Below are 19,930 nucleotides of genomic sequence, written 5' to 3' on the forward strand. Positions count from 1 at the left end.
ATCTCCACCCAAACCAATTCTACATCCTGATCTCCTGAACCAAGGTCATTTCAACTATTGTACAAATGCCTCTATTTACAATGGCGGTTTCCTCTACATTGGTGAGACCAAACGCAGACTGGGTGACCACTTTGCAGAATACCTTCGGTCTGTCCACAAGCATTACCCAGATCTCCCTGTCGCCTGCCATTTCAACACTCCAGCCTGCTCTCTTGCCCACATGTCCGTCCTTGGCTTGCTGCATTGTTCCAGTGAAGCTCAATGCAAATTGGAGGAATAACACCTCATCTTCCAACTAGGCACTTTACAGCCTTCCGGACTGAATATTGAGTTCAACAATTTTAGATCATGAACTCTCTCCTCCATCCCCACCCCCTTTCCGTTTTTCCCCCTCCTTTGTGTTTTTTCCAATAATTTATATAGATTTTTCTTTTCCCACCTATTTCCATTATTTTTAAATGTATTTCCATCTGTTGTTTTATCTCTACCTTTTAGCCCTTTTAGTATTCCTTCACCCCACCCCACCCCCCACTAGAGCTATCTGTACCTTGTTTGTCTTGCTTTCTACCCTTAATTAGCACATTCCTTTAGATAATATCACCACCTTCGACACCTCTTTGTCCTTTTGTCTGTGACATCTTTTGGTTATCTCCACCTATCACTGGCCCTTTACCTAGCTCTTCTTGTCCCAACAACACCCACCCCCCCTTAAACCAGCTTATATTTCACCCCTTATATTTCACCTCTTCTCCACCGATGCTGCCAGACCTGCTGAGTTTTTCCAGGTATTTCTGTTTTTGTTTTTGTCATCCAATTCAGGGTTGTGCAGAGTCGGATCCTATCCCAACAGGCAATAGGCGCTAGGTGAGGTACACCCAGGATGGGACTCCAGTCCATCACAGGGCATACACTCACACACACAAACACAGACACACACACTGGGGGAAAATTTACTGTAACCAATCCCCCTAACCAGCACATCTTTAGACGGAAGGAAACCAGAGCACCAGGTGGAAGCCCACGCAGACACAGGGAGAATGTGCAAACTCCACACAGAGAGCCACCCAAGGTTAGGATCGAATCCGGGTCCCTGGAGATGTGAGGCAGCAGTGCTAACCACTCCACCACCGTACCACCCCTCTGTAGTGGCTATCAGATCATATTTATTTGCTCCAATGTGCGTCATCAATTTATTTACTTTGTTATGAATGCTACACGCATTCAGGTACAAAGCCTTAAGTTTTGTCTTTTTGTTATCTTTGTAACATCTAGGGTGGAATCATCCCAAATTTGCAATAAGTGGGGTGGCGGGCAGATAAAATGACATTTAACAAGCCGGCTGCAAAGGTAACTTTTCACGCTGTATCATTCCAAACCTGCTGCATTAATTATGCATTTCCAAAAAACACACCATTTCCATGGCAGGTGGGCTCTCATTCGCCTGCCACGCCATCACCTCGCCGCTTCATCATACCGGGCGTCATATTTAAACTGTAGCCACGCGCACACCTCTCAGTGCTCCCAGCCCATGACTACTGCAAAGAAGACATGACTCTGAAAGGCAAAAAGACTGCAGCTCCCAGGTTCAACGATGTATTCCTCGAGCGCCTTTTGGATGCAGTGGAGGCTCGCCACGATGTTCCTCTATCTGCGCACTGGCCGCAGGATGGGCAACAACATCGCTAATCTGGCTTGTGAGGTGATGGCAGTGGTGGTCAGCGCCAACGCCCTGCAAAAGAGGACAGCCACCCAGTGCCACAAGAAGATGAATGATCTCCTCTGTTCTGCCATTATCATTCTCAACTCACACATTCACAAACCCATCACACATCCACAGTGAGTTCACTCGCTGCCAGTTCAAGGGACATCATCATCTCACAAACACTTTCGTTGTCCTCATCCCATCCATGGGACCACTCACCACCCACACATGCCAGGCATACTTATCATTTGGCCTGGCAGGCGTCCTGCTTACACTCTCTCCATCTGTATTCACGCAGGACAAACTGGCACACAACAAGAGGGAGAGGTCGTTTACTGGTGGAGGAATGCCTGAAATCAAGGTCCTCATGCCAGCTGGCCGGCAAGAATCTGGACTGTTCCTGTGCTGATGGTGAGGTCGGTGGTGCTTTACCAAGTGAGGATCCAGCAGTGCAACATCCATCAGAAAGCCATGTTGTGAGTGATGTGCCCTGTTTCACAGGCCACTGCCATGCACTAATTATCTCCTCTTGCTTTCGCAGGCACATCTGGGAAATTGACAAGAGAGTCCACAACCCAGGTCCTCCAATCAAACTCGGAAGAGGAATCTGCTGAAACCCTCCCTGAAGACCCATCACAGTGCTCACCTACACCCTCCACCAGCGCAGAGACACACACTTTGTTGGGATCTAGCTTTAGAGTAGCCTCAGGGATCACAATTTGGTGAGCACATCACATTGTCTGCTCCACAGCAGGTAGCAGCAAGGACTTCCCAGGACTGCTGGAAGCCAGAAGATGGCTGAGTCTGAGTCAGAAGATGAACGTCTGGACTCAGTCATGTCACAGATGCTGGAGCTGCAAAGGCAAGCTCGGGGACATCAGGGAGGGATGCAAGAAGATTGCAAGGCACAATGGAGGAATCCGGCCACCTTCAGGCTGAGGTGTTAGCACCAGCATACCAACGCACCAAGGTCAACACTGGTAGGATGACAACTGCCATGGACACCTTTGTCCAGGGCTGCTGCGCGGGCTGAACTCCATCACTGATGTCATAGTTTCCCTCAATAGTGTGCACGCGAGGCGGGTGCAGGGCAGCAATCTCACTTCAGCTACCCCTTCTCCTCTAGAGGTCAGCCAGGGACCCCTTGGGCATCCATAGAGAGGAAGATCAGCTCGTGTACCATCCAGGCCATTCATCCAGGTGACTCTGGGAGTGTCCGGCCCATCTGAATCCCCTCTTCCTGTGACCTCACCAACTCCAGCTCCACTGGTCGAGGAGGGTGCCACTGTCATACAGCAGGCCCCCGAAAGCAGGCCATGGCCCTCCAGGTCTCAGCCCTCCAGAGCAAGCCCATCAAGGTCATCACAGACAGTGTGTAGCAGTCAGCAGGCTACTTCCACCTCCGCTATGGATGTCCTGGGAATTTAGTCTACTGCATTCACTGCTCCCAATGCGGTCTCCTCTACATCGGAGAGACCAAACGCAGACTGGGTGACCGCTTTGCGGAACACCTTCGGTCTGTCCGTAAGCATGACCCAGACCTCCCTGTCGCTTACCATTTCAACACACCACCCTATGGATGTCCTGGGAGTGCCAAGACATCGATGGGTTGAGCAGACAATTGCAAGCTGGTTTCATGATGTTGTGAACTGATTTTTGGCCTTCTCGCCATATTGTTCACTCACGCCACCGAACACGCCTGATGCCTGCGGGCATGAAACTTCCGCCCCTAGTCTTGACTGTTGGCGTATTCTAAGGTTTATTCTCTCTGTCCCTTCCTGCCATTCTCTGACCCTCATTTCCTATATTACTATTTTGGTCTCCTGCCTTGACTCTACCCCTTGATTTGCTACATCTACCCAAACTTGATCCCTCACCACCCCCCTTGTTTAATTTAAAGCCCTCTCTCCTTCCCTGGTTATGCGGCTTGCTAGACCACTGGTCCCAGCATGGTTCAGGTGTTGACTGTCCCAATGGTGCAGCCTCCACATTCCCCAGTACTGATGCCAGAGCCCCACAAACTGGACCCACTTCTCCCACACCAGTCTTTGAGCCAAGCATTCAGCCTCCACATTCAAAGGATCATCCTCCGCCATTTCCGCCAACTCCAGCATGATGCCACTACCAAACACATCTTCCCTTCACCCCCCCTGGCGGCATTCCGCAGGGATCGTTCCCTCCAGGACACCCTGGTCCACTCCTCTATAACCCCCTACATCTCAACCCCCTCCCACGGCACCTTCCCATGCAATCGCACTTCCCCTCTCATCACCGTCCAAGGGCCCAAACACTCCTTTCAAGTGAAGCAGCATTTCACTTGCACTTCCCTCAATTTAGTCTACTGCATTCACTGCTCCCAATGCGGTCTCCTCTACATTGGAGAGACCAAACGCAGACTGGGTGACCGCTTTGCAGAACACCTTCGGTCTGTCCGTAAACATGACCCAGACCTCCCTGTCACTTACCATTTCAACACACCACCCTGCTCTCATGCCCATATATCCGTCCTTGGCCTGCTGCAATGTTCCAGTGAAGCTTAACGCAAACTGGAGGAACAGCGCCTCATCTTCCGATTAGGCATTTTACCGTCTTCTGGACTTAATATTGAGTTCAACAATTTCAGATCATGAACTCTCTCCTCCATCCCCACCCCCTTTCTAATCCAATAATTTATCATTTTTTTACAAATATATTTTTCTTTTCCCTCCTATTTTTAAATTTATTTCGATGTATTGTTTCATCCCCACCTTTTAGCCCATTTTGATCCCTTCCCCCTGCCCCACCCCCATTAGGGCCATCTGCCACTAGCTTGTCCTGCTTGCTACCCTTAATGTCCCCATTAGCACATCCTTTAGATAATATCACCACCATAACACCCCTTTGTCCTTTTGTCTATGACATATTTGGCATTCTCTTCTTGGCCTCCAACTATCACTGGCCCCCTATTGAGGTCTAACTGTCCCACCCCCCTCTACCAGCTTATATTTTATCTCATTTCTATATGTTCTAGTTTTGATGAAGGGTCATACGGACTTGAAACGTCAACTGCATTCCTCTCCGCAGATGCTGTCAGACCTGCTGAATTTTTCCAGGTATTTTTGTTTTTGTTCTTCATTTCCCTAATCTTACTTGTCCAATGCCAATTTGCACTCGGTTCAGGTAACAATCCAGAGATTATTACTTTTGAGGTTCTGCTTCTTAATTTGGTGCATAGCTCTTCATACTGATTATGCATAACTTCTTTCCTTGTCCTGCCTAGGTCGTTGGTACCTACATGTACCACAACAACTGGATCCTCCCCCTCTCACTCTAAGTTCCTCTTCTGCCCTGAACAAATGCCCTGAACCCTGGCACTGGGCAGGCAACACTGTCTGGACTATCACTCTTTGCCGCAAAGAACAGTGTCAATCCCCCTCACTATACTGTCCCTTGATATGACAACATTCCTGTTCACTCCCCCTCATTGAACGGCTTCCTGTGCCACAGTACCATGCTAGCCTGTTCATCCACTTGCAGACCTTGCTTTCATCCACACAGGTCATGAGCACCTCAAACCTGTTTGACAATTGCAAGGTCTGAGGCTTTTCCACTACTATCTGTTCGGTCCTTTTAGCTGCTTCACTCATGGTCACATTCCCCTGTCCCTCACCGCTGACCCAAACAGACGACCCTATTCTAAGATGTGTTCTGGAACAAAGTGTCCAGGTATTTCTCCCCCTCCCTTATGTTGAGCAGTATCTGCAGTTCGGCTTCCAGATCAATAATCCTGATCCAGAATTCCTCTATCTGCTTACACTTTCTGCAGACGTGTTTGTCCTGGATCATTCTGGTATCCAATACCTCCTATATTCCACAGCTGCAACATAACACCTGTCCTGCTATTGTTACTTATGTTATTTAGTTAATTTAATTTAATTACTTTCTTAATTAACCTAGAGCAATTTCTATGCATGATACAATTTACTGTGCTTATTAAATATTAGTACAACTGACATCTAAAAGTTACACATTTCTTAAATACCCAGGTATATGTTTGTTTAATTATTTTATGTTAATTTTAAAGTTTTAGCTATTTTTATTTATAGATTTATCTCAACTCCCATGTCCTCAGCTGGCTTTTAATACACTGTCCCTAATACTAAGCACTCCAACAGACCTTAACCACTCACCAGGTAGTCACCATACAGCTAGTGTCTTCCCTTATAGTAGAGCAAGAACCAATGCTACAGGGTGAAAAAGTTTGAAAAAGCAAAGGAGCACCTCCCTTCCCTCCTCACTGAACTCCCTCAATTCACCAAACTCCCATCACTCCATTGAGGTCGCACTCCACTGCTGGGTCACATTGAAATGTCTAAATTTATATTTTCTGAAACTAAAGGCATTAGCTGAGCCCACATACAGAAAGCCAGTTCAAGCTAGTTTTCTTAAGTAACTATAGCTGCTTCCCAGTGGATAGCTTCTATCACCCTGCTTGGGCCCCTAGATGAGATTTAGAATTAAACAGTACTTATAGTTAAAAGTTAAATTCAAACGATATTAGATTTTTGGAAAGAAGTTTAAGATTGCCTTAACTCACCAAACTCCCAGAACTACATTGAGGACACATTTGAGTGCCGGGCATCAGGATTATGTCCCAATTTGGCCACAATCCAATTTCTAGACCATAGTGCCCTTGATTTTCACATCTAAAATCTAGTCTCCTGCCCCCTTAAAGCTGTGTTAGATCTCAGTACAAGAGCTGGATGGTTTGGATGGTCTTTTACATTCTTACTTGTGTTTTTACATGCTTTACTAAGTAATGAATTCACAAGACCAGGAAGTAATTGCAGATGCAGAGAGCCATTTGATTTAGCAAATAATTATTTCATTCACCTAGAAAGACCCTGAAGTCCCTCCATTGCAGCACACAACTTTTATTTAAATGATTCTGGTTACTGACATTCCTGGAAAATAGAGGGGGCATTACGGTGTGTAATAAACTCCAAAAAGAAGAAAATGTGTGGGAAAAATTTGTTCATGTAGTATCACTTCATTGATATCATTGAAGAGCACCTGGTGAGCTGTGAAGGTAGCGGCATATGCACTGTCTGCCCAGGGGAATTAACATAGTCTGTGCAGTGCCACTTTTCCAAACAAATTTCCCCCCTAGGTGTTTATGATTTATCTGAATACTATATATTTCACCGCCCACAGAAACAAATATTCTGAGGTCTGCCACTATTTTTACTATCATTCAGTGATAGCAAAGAAAATAAATGCTTGCATGAATGGAAGTTAAAAATGTTCTATATATCATAAAAGGAACTGATAAGCAGTAATTCAGTTGTGAGCTCCAAGAGATGAAAAATCCACTTATTATTCATGATATCATATGAAACCCTTAAATGGACAAAAGTCTTATATCTTGCATTTTCTCCCTTGGCATCTGTCTTACCTGTCCTTTTCCATGAATTTCATGATGTTACGTTGTGGAGCTTTGGGTACTAGACTCAGGGTTGAGTTAAGGGAGTCCTCTTCTGATCCAAAGCCATTGTATGGAGGGATTTTTCTTTCAACTTTAGTCGTTGGTTTTGACTTGTATTTGACTGGTGTGAAGTCCACTATTAGAAAACAAAATGATAACCATATTTGCCTGGCTATTTTACAACCAATATTAGAGATTCTTTCAGTGCAACAGATGGTAGGAACACATTTATTTCCAAACATAATTTGATTGCTTAAAAATTTTCTGCATAACTCATAGATAATACAGTTCAATTTCCAATAAACTATACAAATTAGTTTTTAGATGGTGCTTAAAAGTGCAATTTCCTCTGGGTCGAGATGATGAAAATAAAATACAGTGCCACAAATTCACATGGAGTCTTAGTGTGTCTGTTTTTATTCCTGTAACATGTGCTTAAATAACATAACTGTCTTTCTTATTTATTGCTGCATAAATCTGTGATGATTACTTCCATTGGACAGTATATTAAATAACACTAATAAAATTCAGTTTACATAATCTGTAGCTTCACCCAGGTGTGTAAACAGCAAACTTTGAAATGTACACACAGCTTCCTAGTCGTTCCCACTGACAGAGTAATGTGCACTTTCCTTGGCAGGCAGTTGCTGAGGGGAGACTCAGGGCAACCAAAAGAAAAAAATGCTGCATTTTACATTATATGTTTGAAAATGCATTTCACAGAATCACAGAATTGTTACAGCACAGAAGGAGACCATTTGGCTCATCGTATCTACACCGGCTCTCCGAATGAACAATTCACCTAGTGCCATTCTGCCACTTTCTCCCTATACACATTCTTCCTTTTCAGATAACAGTCTAAGTTTCCATTGGATGCCTCGGTTGAACCTGTCTCCACCACACTCTCAGGCAGTGAATTCCAGACCTTAACACTCATTGCGTGAAAAAGTTTTTCCTCATCTCACTTTTGCTTTTTTTGCCATCCTCTCTCATTCTTGATCCTTTCACAAGTGGGAACAGCTTCTCCCTACTCAGTCCAGACCATTCCTGATTTTGAATATCTCTATCAAAGCTCCTCTCAGCTTTCTCTTCTCCAAGGATAAGAGTCCCAAATTCTGCAATTTCTCTTCATAGCTGAAATTCCTCATCCCTGGAACTATTCTAGTGAATCATTATTGCACTTCCTCCAATGTTTTCACATCATTTCTAAAGTGTGAAGTCCAGAATTGGACACAATACTCCAGCTAAGGCCAAACCAGTGTCTTATACAAGTTCAACATAACCTCCTTGCTCTTGTCCAAATATTCCCTGGCTTCTGGATTGTGCATGACTGTGCTGTTTAACATTGGCCCCATCAGCGTTTGTGCAATCAGCAGAAGGGCATTCCACTTGCATGGGTTGGTGGGTGCATCCTTCAGGCTGCTAGAAAAACCAGCACCAACCAAAGGAGGGGAAGGGAGAGGGTATGGGGGAGAGGTAGGGTGAGGTGGAAGAAGGGTTGCCCATTCTCCATTCTAACTCCACCAACAGTCCAATTGGACCTGATCAAGAGGAATCAATCTGCCAAAAAAACCTTTTCAAGCATTTTCAATTCTTCGGAGGTACACACCGCTTGCCTGGCCTGGATATCATCAGTGCAGCTCACATAAGCCTTGACTCTTTCTATGACTGTCATTTGATTTTTAAGGGGAGGATGGAAGTCTTATCAATTATAAAGGTATCCTGGTCCCATTAATAACTGCTCCCTGTAAAATTCTTGATGCTTTGAAGTTAGATTAATGTCATTGAAACATCACTTAAGGAAATAAAGGGACTTCTGGTGATGTCACGACCCAGGCAGCTGCTTAATACTAAAACTCTGGGCCATAAGGAAATGATAGGCAAAATGAAGATTCAGGCCTGAATTTTCCAGCCCCATTGGTGTAGGGTGTCATGGCGAGCGGGGACATAATATGGTGAGAAGGCCAAAAGACGGTTCCACGTCGGCATAAAAGGACAGCGGGATCATCCGATGGTGTCCGCCATGGCAGAATGACAATCCTGCTGGAGACCGGCATGAAACTGCTTTGCACGCTGCTAATGGGATGCAAAGTAAGGCCCAACCCATGCCAGATTTACTGTTACGCCAGCAAGAAAACACGCTAGTCCAGAACATGTCTGGATAAGCCTGACGTACAGAAGTTGGGGCTTAATATTAGGGCAGGTCACGGACATCGGAGGAGTGGAAGATGTGAGAGGCCTAGAGCTCCCGCACCCTGGAGGAACACATGTATTGCATACTGTCATGGACATGGCTCCACTGCAAAGCAGTTCTTGGAAGATGGGAGGTCTCTGTTGATCTCTCAGGTCCACTTTGGAACATTATTGTTTTGGCGATGGGCTGCCTGGATGGTCAGCGAGGGTGGGCAGAGGAAGGTCCAGCTGTAAGTGGGAGACGGAAGTGTACCTATTGGGTGGGGGGTGCAGGAAGAGGGAGGTCTAGGTTTGACTGGGAGAGGAAGGTATACCGGGGATGTGAGGTTGGGGGAGGGAGGTGCAGTGTCTGGAGAACAAAGGTGTCAGGTGGGGATGAGGTTGGGGGAGGGAATGAAGGTATCAGGGGTGAGGTAGGGGGGGAAGAAGGAGTAACAGGGAGAATGTGGCAAGTGTGGGGGAGGTGTAAGTGGGGAGGAAGGTGTAAGGGAAGGAGTTGGGACAGGGGAAGGCGTTTGGACAGCAGAAGGACCCAGGGGCGGCGGGGGTTGCGGGGTCAGGGAGGAAGCAGTCTGGTGGCAGGAAGGAGTTCGGTGGGGGGAAGACGTCCAGGGGGAAGAAGGAGTCCAGTGGGGAGGAAGGAGTTCTGAGGGGTGGAGACAGCCTGTGCAATGGTTGGCCCTGTCTCCTCTGTTGACTTCAGAGTGCATCCTCTGGAGACTGAAGTCTTGAGGGCCCTGTCCTTCTGTGGGCCAGCTGTTCCCTCTGCGATGACAGAGGACGAGGTTGACGGGGTCACAGGTAAAGTGGACTCAGGGGGAGAGGGCTGCCTCTGAGATTCCTAAGTGGATGACCCAGGGGTGTCCAGCTGCAGCTCCTCCTCCCTTCAGGTACCTGAGGGCCCCAGCCTAACTCCTTGAGGGGAAGGAGCATCTGGAGTGACATTGAGGTGCCCCATTTCCCTTTCGCACTGGCACTGCAGAAACTCACCCATGGCTACTGCGATGGAGTGCAGGTCTGTGTGCATCTCCAAATTCTGCTGTCCCAGGGTCTCCATGGCATCTGCCATCTTTCACATGGAGACCTCCATACATGTGGGCACCACTCATCAGAGAGCAGGTAGAGTCACTCCTCTGACTCACTTGCCACACTGTTGAGGGCTTCCAACAGTTCTGCGTGATGTTCCCCCGCCTGCTGCCTCTTCACAATGAGTTGGAAGGCCAAATCCAGAGGCTTGTCATCTGACTTGGACCTCAGAGATACCTCTTACCCAAGATCCTCCAAGTGCCAGGGAGCTCTGCTGAACCTGCCTCTTCCTGCTGCAGACACATGTCCGTGGGATAACCATCAGATTGTGAACCTGAGCCTGCTCTAGGTTTAGGTCCCACAGAGGTGTTTCTCTCTGCGCTGGTGGAGGGTGTGAATAAGCACTGTGACAGGCCTTCCAGCCCGTTTATTTCCGGCTCTTCAACGGAGGAGGTGTCTACTTGGCTGGAAGGATGAACCTGGATGGAGCTGAGGGATTGGTTGGCTGAGGGTGTCAGTCGCTTGGCAGAACGCCCTGTGAACCAGAGATAATTAGTGCATGGCAGCAGAGTCAAAATCAGGAGAGGGAACACTCACAATTTCATTGAGAGAGGGATGATGTGGTGCAGGATACTTATGTGGGCATTCATGCCAACTTCACTAACACTGCTGGCACAGTCCACGTCCTCACCAGTCAGCGTGATGGCACGCTCCTCAAAGTGAGTGAGGGGCCTAATGTGGGTCACTCCATCCCCAGTCTGAGACCTCTCCCTGCTGTTGTGAGCCAGCTTCTCCTGCATGAAAACAGATGGAGAGAGTGTGAGCAGGTGCATGGCACTGTGTGGAATGTTCGTGTGGTGTGCGGAGCCATGGACAGGATGAGGATGCGAGCTTCAGACGATATGAGACTGATGGAGGTGTGAGGGTGTGTGAGAGAGTTAGTGGTGTTGTTTTTTGAGATGTGAGATCCCTGTGGATGTGTGATGGGTTTTTGAGCGTGTGAGTTGAGAGTGATGAGGTGGTTGACTTACCCTGACGCAGATTGGATGAGAGCTTTCATCCTGCACTAGATGGCTGACCTCCTCTGTACTCCGGTGACGCTGACCACTGCTGCAACCATCTCCCAGGCCACTTTGGTGACTCTGGTGGACCTCCTGCAACCAGAGTGGGAGTAGAGGACTTAGCAGCAGCCTTCTACTGTGTCCAGCAGGCACCCCAGAGAGGCATCGCTAAATTTCGGGGCTGCCATCTTCTTTGCTTTCGGGGCCATCTGTCACCTGCAGTCCTGATCTGAAGACATGAAGTAAGCATGCGCTTTGGTGTGCCTTAAATATGGTGCCTGCAGCGAGGAAGTTCTGAGGTCACGGTGTCTCGGGCAAATCTGAACCCGCCTGCCAGCGTGTTCCCCGTGAATGCATAATTAATTATGTGGGATACGCTGGGAATGGGATGATATAGCGCAAAGAGCTGCCATTGCAGCTGGCGAGTGACACATCTTCTTTGCCTCCTGCTACTGCACTTTGTGCAAATCTGGGACTATTCCGCCCTCAGTCTCTCACAAGCTATGTCGCTCAGGAAGATCACCAAAAATCCAAGTAGTGACTTCCAAGCATATCATTTCTAGGAAAAAATTCCACAGGCTTTCCAGCTATCCCTTCATACAAGTCATCAGGATTGCAAAAACTGTTCAGCAAGTCTGGCAGATTGGTGTAGAAATGGGCGAATTTTCGCTCCCGATGGGGGTAGCTTGAATCTGGAAATTTCCCAGCTTGGAGCACCCGCCTCCAGAAAAAGTCCCCCAAATGCCATGAGTTTCAATCTGGGAAATGGGCATGGGATAGAGTCGGGCTCGCCGCCCAAGGACACAGATGTGAGGTGGCTACAGGTAATGCCGAGTGCCAAGACAGGCTGGTTAAAAGGCCCACCTCGTTTCTCTGGGACTTTATCCCTGTGTTTTGTTAAATATTAGGCCCTCTAGGCTTGATTCTTCACACCCCCACCCACTCCCCATGCCCCAGCCAGCCAACTCATACCCCTTACCTACCTCCAATGGCACCTCATGCTCTTCATGTTAACCAATGCCCCCCATCCATCCACACGGCCCCTTTAGCCCCCATGACAATACAGTGCCAACTCATGCCAACCCATGCACCCCACCCAGCACCCTTTGCCCTTACACACCTCATACCAACTCATCTAGTAACCAGCATAGGCAAACGTCAGGGGGCATGCTGAGACAAAATAAAATAAATTTCTAAATATCTATTACAGACTTCATTATATAAAGTCCCATTCACGAAAGCCAATTCAATACATTTAAAACTTCTCAAGTAATTCATCCCTTATTAAAGCATTTTTATTCATTGTATTTGTATTCATAACTCTACATCAAAGAAAGCTACTCCTTTACTAACCTTGTTGAGCTGTCAATCTAACTACAGCCCTACTATGATAATGATAGGTTGTGGAAAGCAGTCAAGCAGTAATAATACCAAAATGATAGCATTTAGGATTATGGCAACAAACATCTGTTGAAACTGCTAGAACAGATTTTTTTTAACTCTCAGACAGGAGCTTTTTTCTCAATTTTTGAAGGACAGGGGATTTAAATAATTTGACAGATTGACAATTCTACCTACCTTATCTCCACCATACTGCATACTGCAGGTAGAGGGTATTCCTGGAGTGAAAAACAAGTCTGCTTGTCCTATGCACTGAGTTTAAATGGCCCAGACAATTCGTAATTCACACCTATGTGCTTCATGCTTTCCTTACCACCATTTTTCCCCTACCATCAAAAATGGGATCTGCTGGAAATGGGGCAGGGCTTCCAGATCTAGGTCTTATCCATCATTTTTAAAGGTCTGTAGAGTCTCTACAACTCCACAAAAATCTGGTCAAAGGATGCCAGACCTGCTGATTATTTCCAACATTTTCTGTTCTTTCAGATTTCTGTCATCCGCAGTACTTTGCTCTTGGGTCAGAATAACTATTGATCTATCTTTTCTCGTACTGCCTCTGGTTGCCCAAAATATTTAAGGAGCTCTCTGTGGTGTCAGCAAAAGCACCAGCTGTAGAATTAATCCTGCCTGCTACCTACTACAGGTTGTCCCAACATTGCTGTTTTGTTCAACATGGAGTCTCATTTAGGTTTAGGTGCTTGTATTGGCATCTAAACTAAAACTTCAAAGTTCTTATTGCCATGGGCCTCATGGTATCTGTTGGGTGTACAGAAGTCTTTCTGGAAGCATGATCTAGGCCTGATTGATATACAACAAATTAAGAAACAAAACAAATGTAAATATAGGAAATTGGAAACTAAAACAAAAAATACTGGAAGAAAATATTCAGCATTGTGAAGAGTAGAAATAATTCAATGTTTCAAGGTTCTGAAGAAGTAGTAGAACACACACATCTGACAGCATTTTTAATTGTTATAATATTTTAATCCTGGATTATGGTGAGTTTTGATGAGGTCTTAGATTTGGTTAGGGCCTCTGTGAACACATCCTATAGGCTCTTGCATTATTGCATACCTGCTCCTGAGGTCCTTTCCCCTCTCTTCCAAACCAACATACATCCTCAAAAAATCCTCTCTTGGCCCCTGCATCCTTGAAATCTAATAGCCCATCTCCAATCCCCGTTTCCTCCACAAAGTCCTTGAACATGTTGTCACTTCCAAAATCCGTGTCCACCTTTCCTCCAACTTCTTGATTGATACATAAGGTGAGACCATCTTGTGATCTATTTACATAGTAAATAATAATTTCCTCAACTCAATCAGGGTTAACTGATGATTTCCAATGGATTCTATTACTTTGAATATACTGTTAGGTAAACAACCAACTTGAGCCATTTTGCCAGATAGTAAAGGCCTCGTGTAGGTACCAGAGCAGCTGCTGGGTTAGTGGGCTAGAAATGTGCCAACAGATTATCCAGGTACCGTGATTCAACTGAATGTGTTCCGTTTTCCTTTTCCTGCCCAAGCTGATTATTAAATTACTAGCTACAATACATGCACTTTATCTTTAATTACTGTCAGTGTGGTACTGATTTTAGGTTTCCTTAAGTCCCCCCAGGTCACTCTGGATCACCTTTTCTGCCAGGTGCATTGAAACAGCACACACAGAAGAGTGAGCTGTGTTCCATGATGGAGCAGCCCAATGTCACCAAGGAATGATAAGATGTGCAGTTGTGCTCACTAAGTTCTATGCAATTAGGTTATGATATCATGGGAATCAGGGAGAAGTGTTGGGCATCAGGTACTTTCTCCAAAGGGAAGAAGAAAAAAATATACCTCCTTGTGGTTAGGTCATTGGTGGCTGATCCTATACATCAGATCAGCTGTCTGGCTGCAATCTCATTGGGAGAAAAATACATGATGCAAAGCAAACTACTAGGAGCAGAAAAAAATAGGGAAAAATAGAATGTAAAATTTGACATTCATGCCTTGTTTGTTAAAGTTGGATGACAAAATGACTTATATGTCGGAATTTACAGGAACTGTTTTTTTTTCAAAAGGATATTCTGTGGGGTTCTTCGCTTTTTCCTTACTGCATTTGGCATTGTGCACTAGTACAAAAATTGTATTTACAATTTATTCTGAAAGCTGAAAAGGAATTCAATACTCAATGAGTTAATTACTTGTGTTTGTTTTTCTTCTATTTAAGGAGACTTCCTCCAAGATCAACAGTGCCACCAAGTGATCGTATGAACTGGAAGAAGTAAAAAGCAAAACCTCTACAAATGGGTTTAATTCTGTTTCGCTGTTATTTTTGGATACCCCTTATCTGTTTGCATAAACTGTCTGGATTATTTAGAGCAAATGCTATTCCATTTCCTTCAAAAGAAGTAACTAAAGAGGAACTGTCCTGCAAGAGAGACAGAAGAATGCAAGTGATCGTTTTGCAATGTTTGGTTGACATGCGAGCCACAGCTGAATAGCTGGGGGTAAGTGATAACAGTAGTGAGTAGTAAGGCTGGCAACATTTATTAATAGGAACATAGAGTACAAGAGCAATGAGGTTATGAACTTGTATAAGTCACTAGTTCAGCCTCAGCTGGAGTATTGCATCCATTTCTGGGCACTGCACTTTAAGAAGGATGTGATGGCATTGGAGAGAATGCAGAAAGGATTCACAAGAATGGTTCCTGAGATGAAGAACTTCAGTTCTGAAGACAGTTTGGAGAAGTTGGGACTGTTTTCCTTAGAGAAAAGAAGGCTGAGAGGAGATTTGATTGAGGTATTCAAAATCATGAAGGGTCTGGACAGAGTTGATAGGGAGAAACTGTTCCCACTTGCGAAAGGATCGAAAGCAGGAGGGCACAGATTTAAAGTGATTAGTAAAAGAAGTACTGTAATATGAGGGAGAACTTTTTCATGCAGTGAGTGGTTTTTTAAAAAATTTTATTCATTTATGGGATGTGGGCTTCTCTGGCTGGGCCAGCATTTATTGCCAATCCCTAGTTGCCATTGAGAAGATGATGAGCTGCCTTCTTGAGCCCCTGAAGTCCATATGTTTTGGGTACACCCACAGTGTTGTTAGGAAGGGAAGGTTGTTAGGTAGGGTCTGGAATGCTCTGCCTGAGAGTGAGATGGAGGCAAGTTCAATTGAAGAATTCAAAAGGGAATTAGACTGTTATCTTAGACTGTTATCTGACAAGAAAGAATGTGCAGGGTTATGTGGAGAAGGTAGGAGAATGGAATTAGGTGAGCTGTTCATTCAGAGAGCTGGTGCAGACACAATGGGCCAAATGGCCTCCTTCGGCACAGTAACAATTCTGTGATTCTGAACATTGACAGGTGTGTGAGGGTGATGTGGAATGTTAGGTATGAATCCTGATTGCTGGTGGGTGAGTGATGGTCATGTCATGCGTTGAGCAGCGGATGAGGTTGGTGGTGCAGTAGTTAGGAGATATCATGTGAAAATGCATTCACTTAACTTGACCACCCATGTGAAGTGAATGAACTTCTTGCAGCACTATTGCCAGATCCTCATGGTCAAATTGACCTCCCTGGCCACCTTCTTCCATTCTTTTCTTAGGGTTTGCCTTGAGGGCCTCCTAGCCCCTGCAGAAACATTGCTTCCCTCCTTCTTTGCACTCCCTGTACTAATGACTCAATCACCATATTGGAAAACCTGGGTGTCTTCTCTCTAGCCTGCTGCTCCGTTGAGGTGCTTCTAGTTATAGACACTTCCTCCACCGACAGTCAGCAGCTGCTTCTGTATAATGAGGTAGCTCCCCTTTAAGAGGGTCAGACTGCCTTTAAGATATGCAGACTAGCTGAAACACATACTACATGTTGCTGGATCCCTTTTCAGCATGTAACCAGTCAACAGCGCAGGTCGCACTCAGCTGCACACTGAAATCGTTCAATTGAGAAAGCAGCACAGGGTTTACATACTGTTTGCTTCAACACTGGACCGAACATTGGGTAATTGTGGATAATGGCCCCTACGTCCCTCCAAGCTGTCTACAACTCAAACTAACACTATTCGGTATCAGTATAAAGTTAATCATGTGTTCTTGGAATCAACTGAGACCCGTTCAATCCCCTCTGGGAAATATTAATATAAGTTGTGTTTGCATGGTGGGGAGAGCAGAATATTCTGCATTTTCCAATCGAGCTCAAAGACCCACCTCTACTTGTAAAATTGCTGGGTGAAATCCAAAAGAACACCTAGCACATAGTGAAACTGAACCCAGCCTTCTGATCTTCTTATTATAGCTCCCTGTACCTAAACAAAGAAAGGCTCCTAGGTTTCCTGCTAACTGCAGCATGACAGTGCATTCATTCATTTGAGATGGTAACAGGCAGTGCCTTCTCCTCTCTCACCCTGTCAATGTAGGTCAAGGCACTTTGGAAATGCAGCAGTGTGAAAAGATTTTGCTGTAGCAGGGCAGCAATGACATCTGTAGTTAATTAAACTTTTCCTTGTATCCTTCAGCTCAAAACATTTTTCCCATTAAGTTGTTGAAAGTGCAAGCTCAAATGAGTGTATCAAAGGAAACTGGCCACTTGGGACCTGAATGGACAGGGCACCCTGGACTGCTGGAGGATGAAGGAGTGATGGCAGCTGCCAGGAAAGTGAGTGCACACATGCAGGAAGACCCTGTCCTTAACCAATCTGATTGAAAGACTGAGAAAAATACATGGAAAGACTGAGAAGGAATGTAAAGTAGATTGGGTGACTTCAATGTCAAATCAGATACAGAAAGGGAAAGAAAGATCGGATTAAGGGAGAAAAAAATAGAGACAGAAAGAAGTAAAATAGGCTGAAGTGTGTTGCAGAATTAAGATAGGGTATGGTCATTGAGATATTTGAAGATCAGTCAAGGCTTTTAAATTCAATGTATTAGGAAAGTGCTACATTATTAGGGACGCTATTCTTTGGGTTAGATTTTGAATGAGGGTCTACCCGTTTGAAAGCAGGTATAAAAGATGCTATTTGAAGATGAGCAGGAAGATCCCCCTGTGTCTTAGAAAAGGTTCCATTCTCTGATGCTGCTCAAAAACATTTTAACCCATTTGTGGAAAGCTGTTGATTCAGAATGTCTGTCTGTTTGGATCCTAGCAATCACTAAACTTCTAAAAAATTATTGCATTGCACAAAAAACATAAGACATTTTCTTGTGAATTGTGATACACAAATTCAATAATTATATATGATTTATGAGTTTTCCACACTATTGCTCATGAATAATTTTTCCAAAACACATTTATTTTTAATTATAAGATGTCCTTTGGTATTGCGCAGATTGACAAAGAAGATGTAATTATAGAGATGTTATCTAAAAAGTATGACTGGTACAGTGTCACAGAAATTAAAATGACACGAATTGCCAGTTATATGAAATGGTTTTAATATACTAATAACAGATGTCCTAATGCATTGCTCACAATGATCCAAATTATATGCTGTATTGTTGTTCCAAAGACCTCCCATAGCTAGTCCTCCTGTAATGGATGTTATTGGGCAACCCACCAGCGGGTAAGCTAAAGCATAAAGCCTGTTTAATATTACTTTGGTAAAAACAAGCACTAAACTTGTTCAGACACTTAAAAGAGTTTTTTTCTTTTATTCATTATGGGATGTGGGCATCGCTGGCAAGGCCAGCATTTATTGCCCATCCCTAATTGCCCTTGAGGTAAACTGTCTTCTTGAATTGCTGTAGTCCATCTGGTGTAACTACACTCAGTCCTGTTGGGGAGGAGGTTCCAGAATTTTAACTTAATAGCAAAGGAACAGCAATATATTTCCGAGTTAAGATGGTGTGTACCTTGGAGGGGAGCTTGCAGGTGATGGTATAGCTATGCGCCTTATATGCTGCTGGACCCCCTTTTCAGAATGCAGCGAGTTAGCAGCGCAGGTCACACTCAGCTACTTGAGTACTGAAAAAAGGTAACTGATTGAAATGTTAACTCTGATTCTCTCTCCACAAATGTTGCCTGACCTGCTGAGTATTTCCTTCCAGTATTTTCTGTTTTTATTTCAGATTTTTAACATCTGCAGCATTTTGCTTTTGTATTAGTGTCTACTTCATTTAATCCTATCCGCATAATCTTTTTATTCCTTTGTCTCTCAGATACTAATTTTGCTTAGAAATATTTTGATGCCTCAATTTCCAAACTGAGATGTGTGTGGGAGTTTATAATAAAGCACAAATTAGATTTAAAACATGCACAGAAAGCAAAATAAAGATTAGGAAAGACAAGTGGCATTAACAAAGGGAGATAAAAGAGATAGATAGGAAAAATAATAAAAAAGGCATTTTTTATATCTCTAGCACTAAATAACTTATGTAGGATGAGATGCCACACTTTTGCAATTAAACTTTCAGCACCAGAATTTGTCATTTACCACACTGTCATAAATACACTTAATCCTGAATACAGCAGCCATAACTTTTTCTGGTGCCTTTAGGAAGGAGCTAGTAAGCAAGCATGCAAAGTTCAAGCCATTATTTCGATTCAGTGCCATGTCAATCAGCAAGGACTGTTACAGCACACCCTGTAGAGGAGCAGGGTATCTCTGACATCAACAGTTTAACTGTGCATGAGCAATTTCAATTTACTCAGACATAATTATGAGCTGTCAGTCTCACTATTTTCTCTACGAAGTTCAGCCCATGAAGTCTCCAATCGAGTGTAGGAATTAGGAATAGGACGAAAGCAGAATAGAATTTATGCGTAACTGTTATAAAAATGATTTAACTTTATCTATCTCCCAATGGTTTCAGTGGACGAGTGAGCAGTAGGCTTTGAGTTGATTAAGGTCTTAGTCTAAATCTAAGGGACTTTAGTCATCTTTCTAATAAGTTAGTTGTGAACTATAGTCTCAGAAAGGTTGGGATCAGTTGAACAGCGGGTCAATATTAGGGCCTATCAATCTCTTCCAATATTGATCTTTTTCTAAATCCATTATAATCTGACTTTGGTTTTCTAATCCTTTCTTCAATCCAATGCTGTTTATCACCAGCAGCACTTCTGCACTGATTGGAGTTTTTAGTCCACTTGACTATTTATACTCTACAATCATCTA

The 19,930-nt window shown here is 44.5% G+C and overlaps 1 protein-coding gene across 1 annotated transcript in view; it reads right to left on the reverse strand.

The window, feature by feature from the left end:
• Window positions 1-19,930, reverse strand: part of efhc2 (EF-hand domain (C-terminal) containing 2) — a 118,090-nt gene that overhangs the window by 44,114 nt on the left and 54,046 nt on the right. Inside the window, exon 8 of the mRNA XM_041211811.1 lies at window positions 7,137-7,302. Coding sequence (XP_041067745.1) covers window positions 7,137-7,302 — 166 coding nt within the window. The remainder of the gene's footprint in view (window positions 1-7,136; window positions 7,303-19,930) is intronic.

Source organism: Carcharodon carcharias, chromosome 18 (assembly GCF_017639515.1).
Source record: "Carcharodon carcharias isolate sCarCar2 chromosome 18, sCarCar2.pri, whole genome shotgun sequence".
Classification (NCBI taxonomy): Eukaryota; Metazoa; Chordata; class Chondrichthyes; order Lamniformes; family Lamnidae; genus Carcharodon; species Carcharodon carcharias.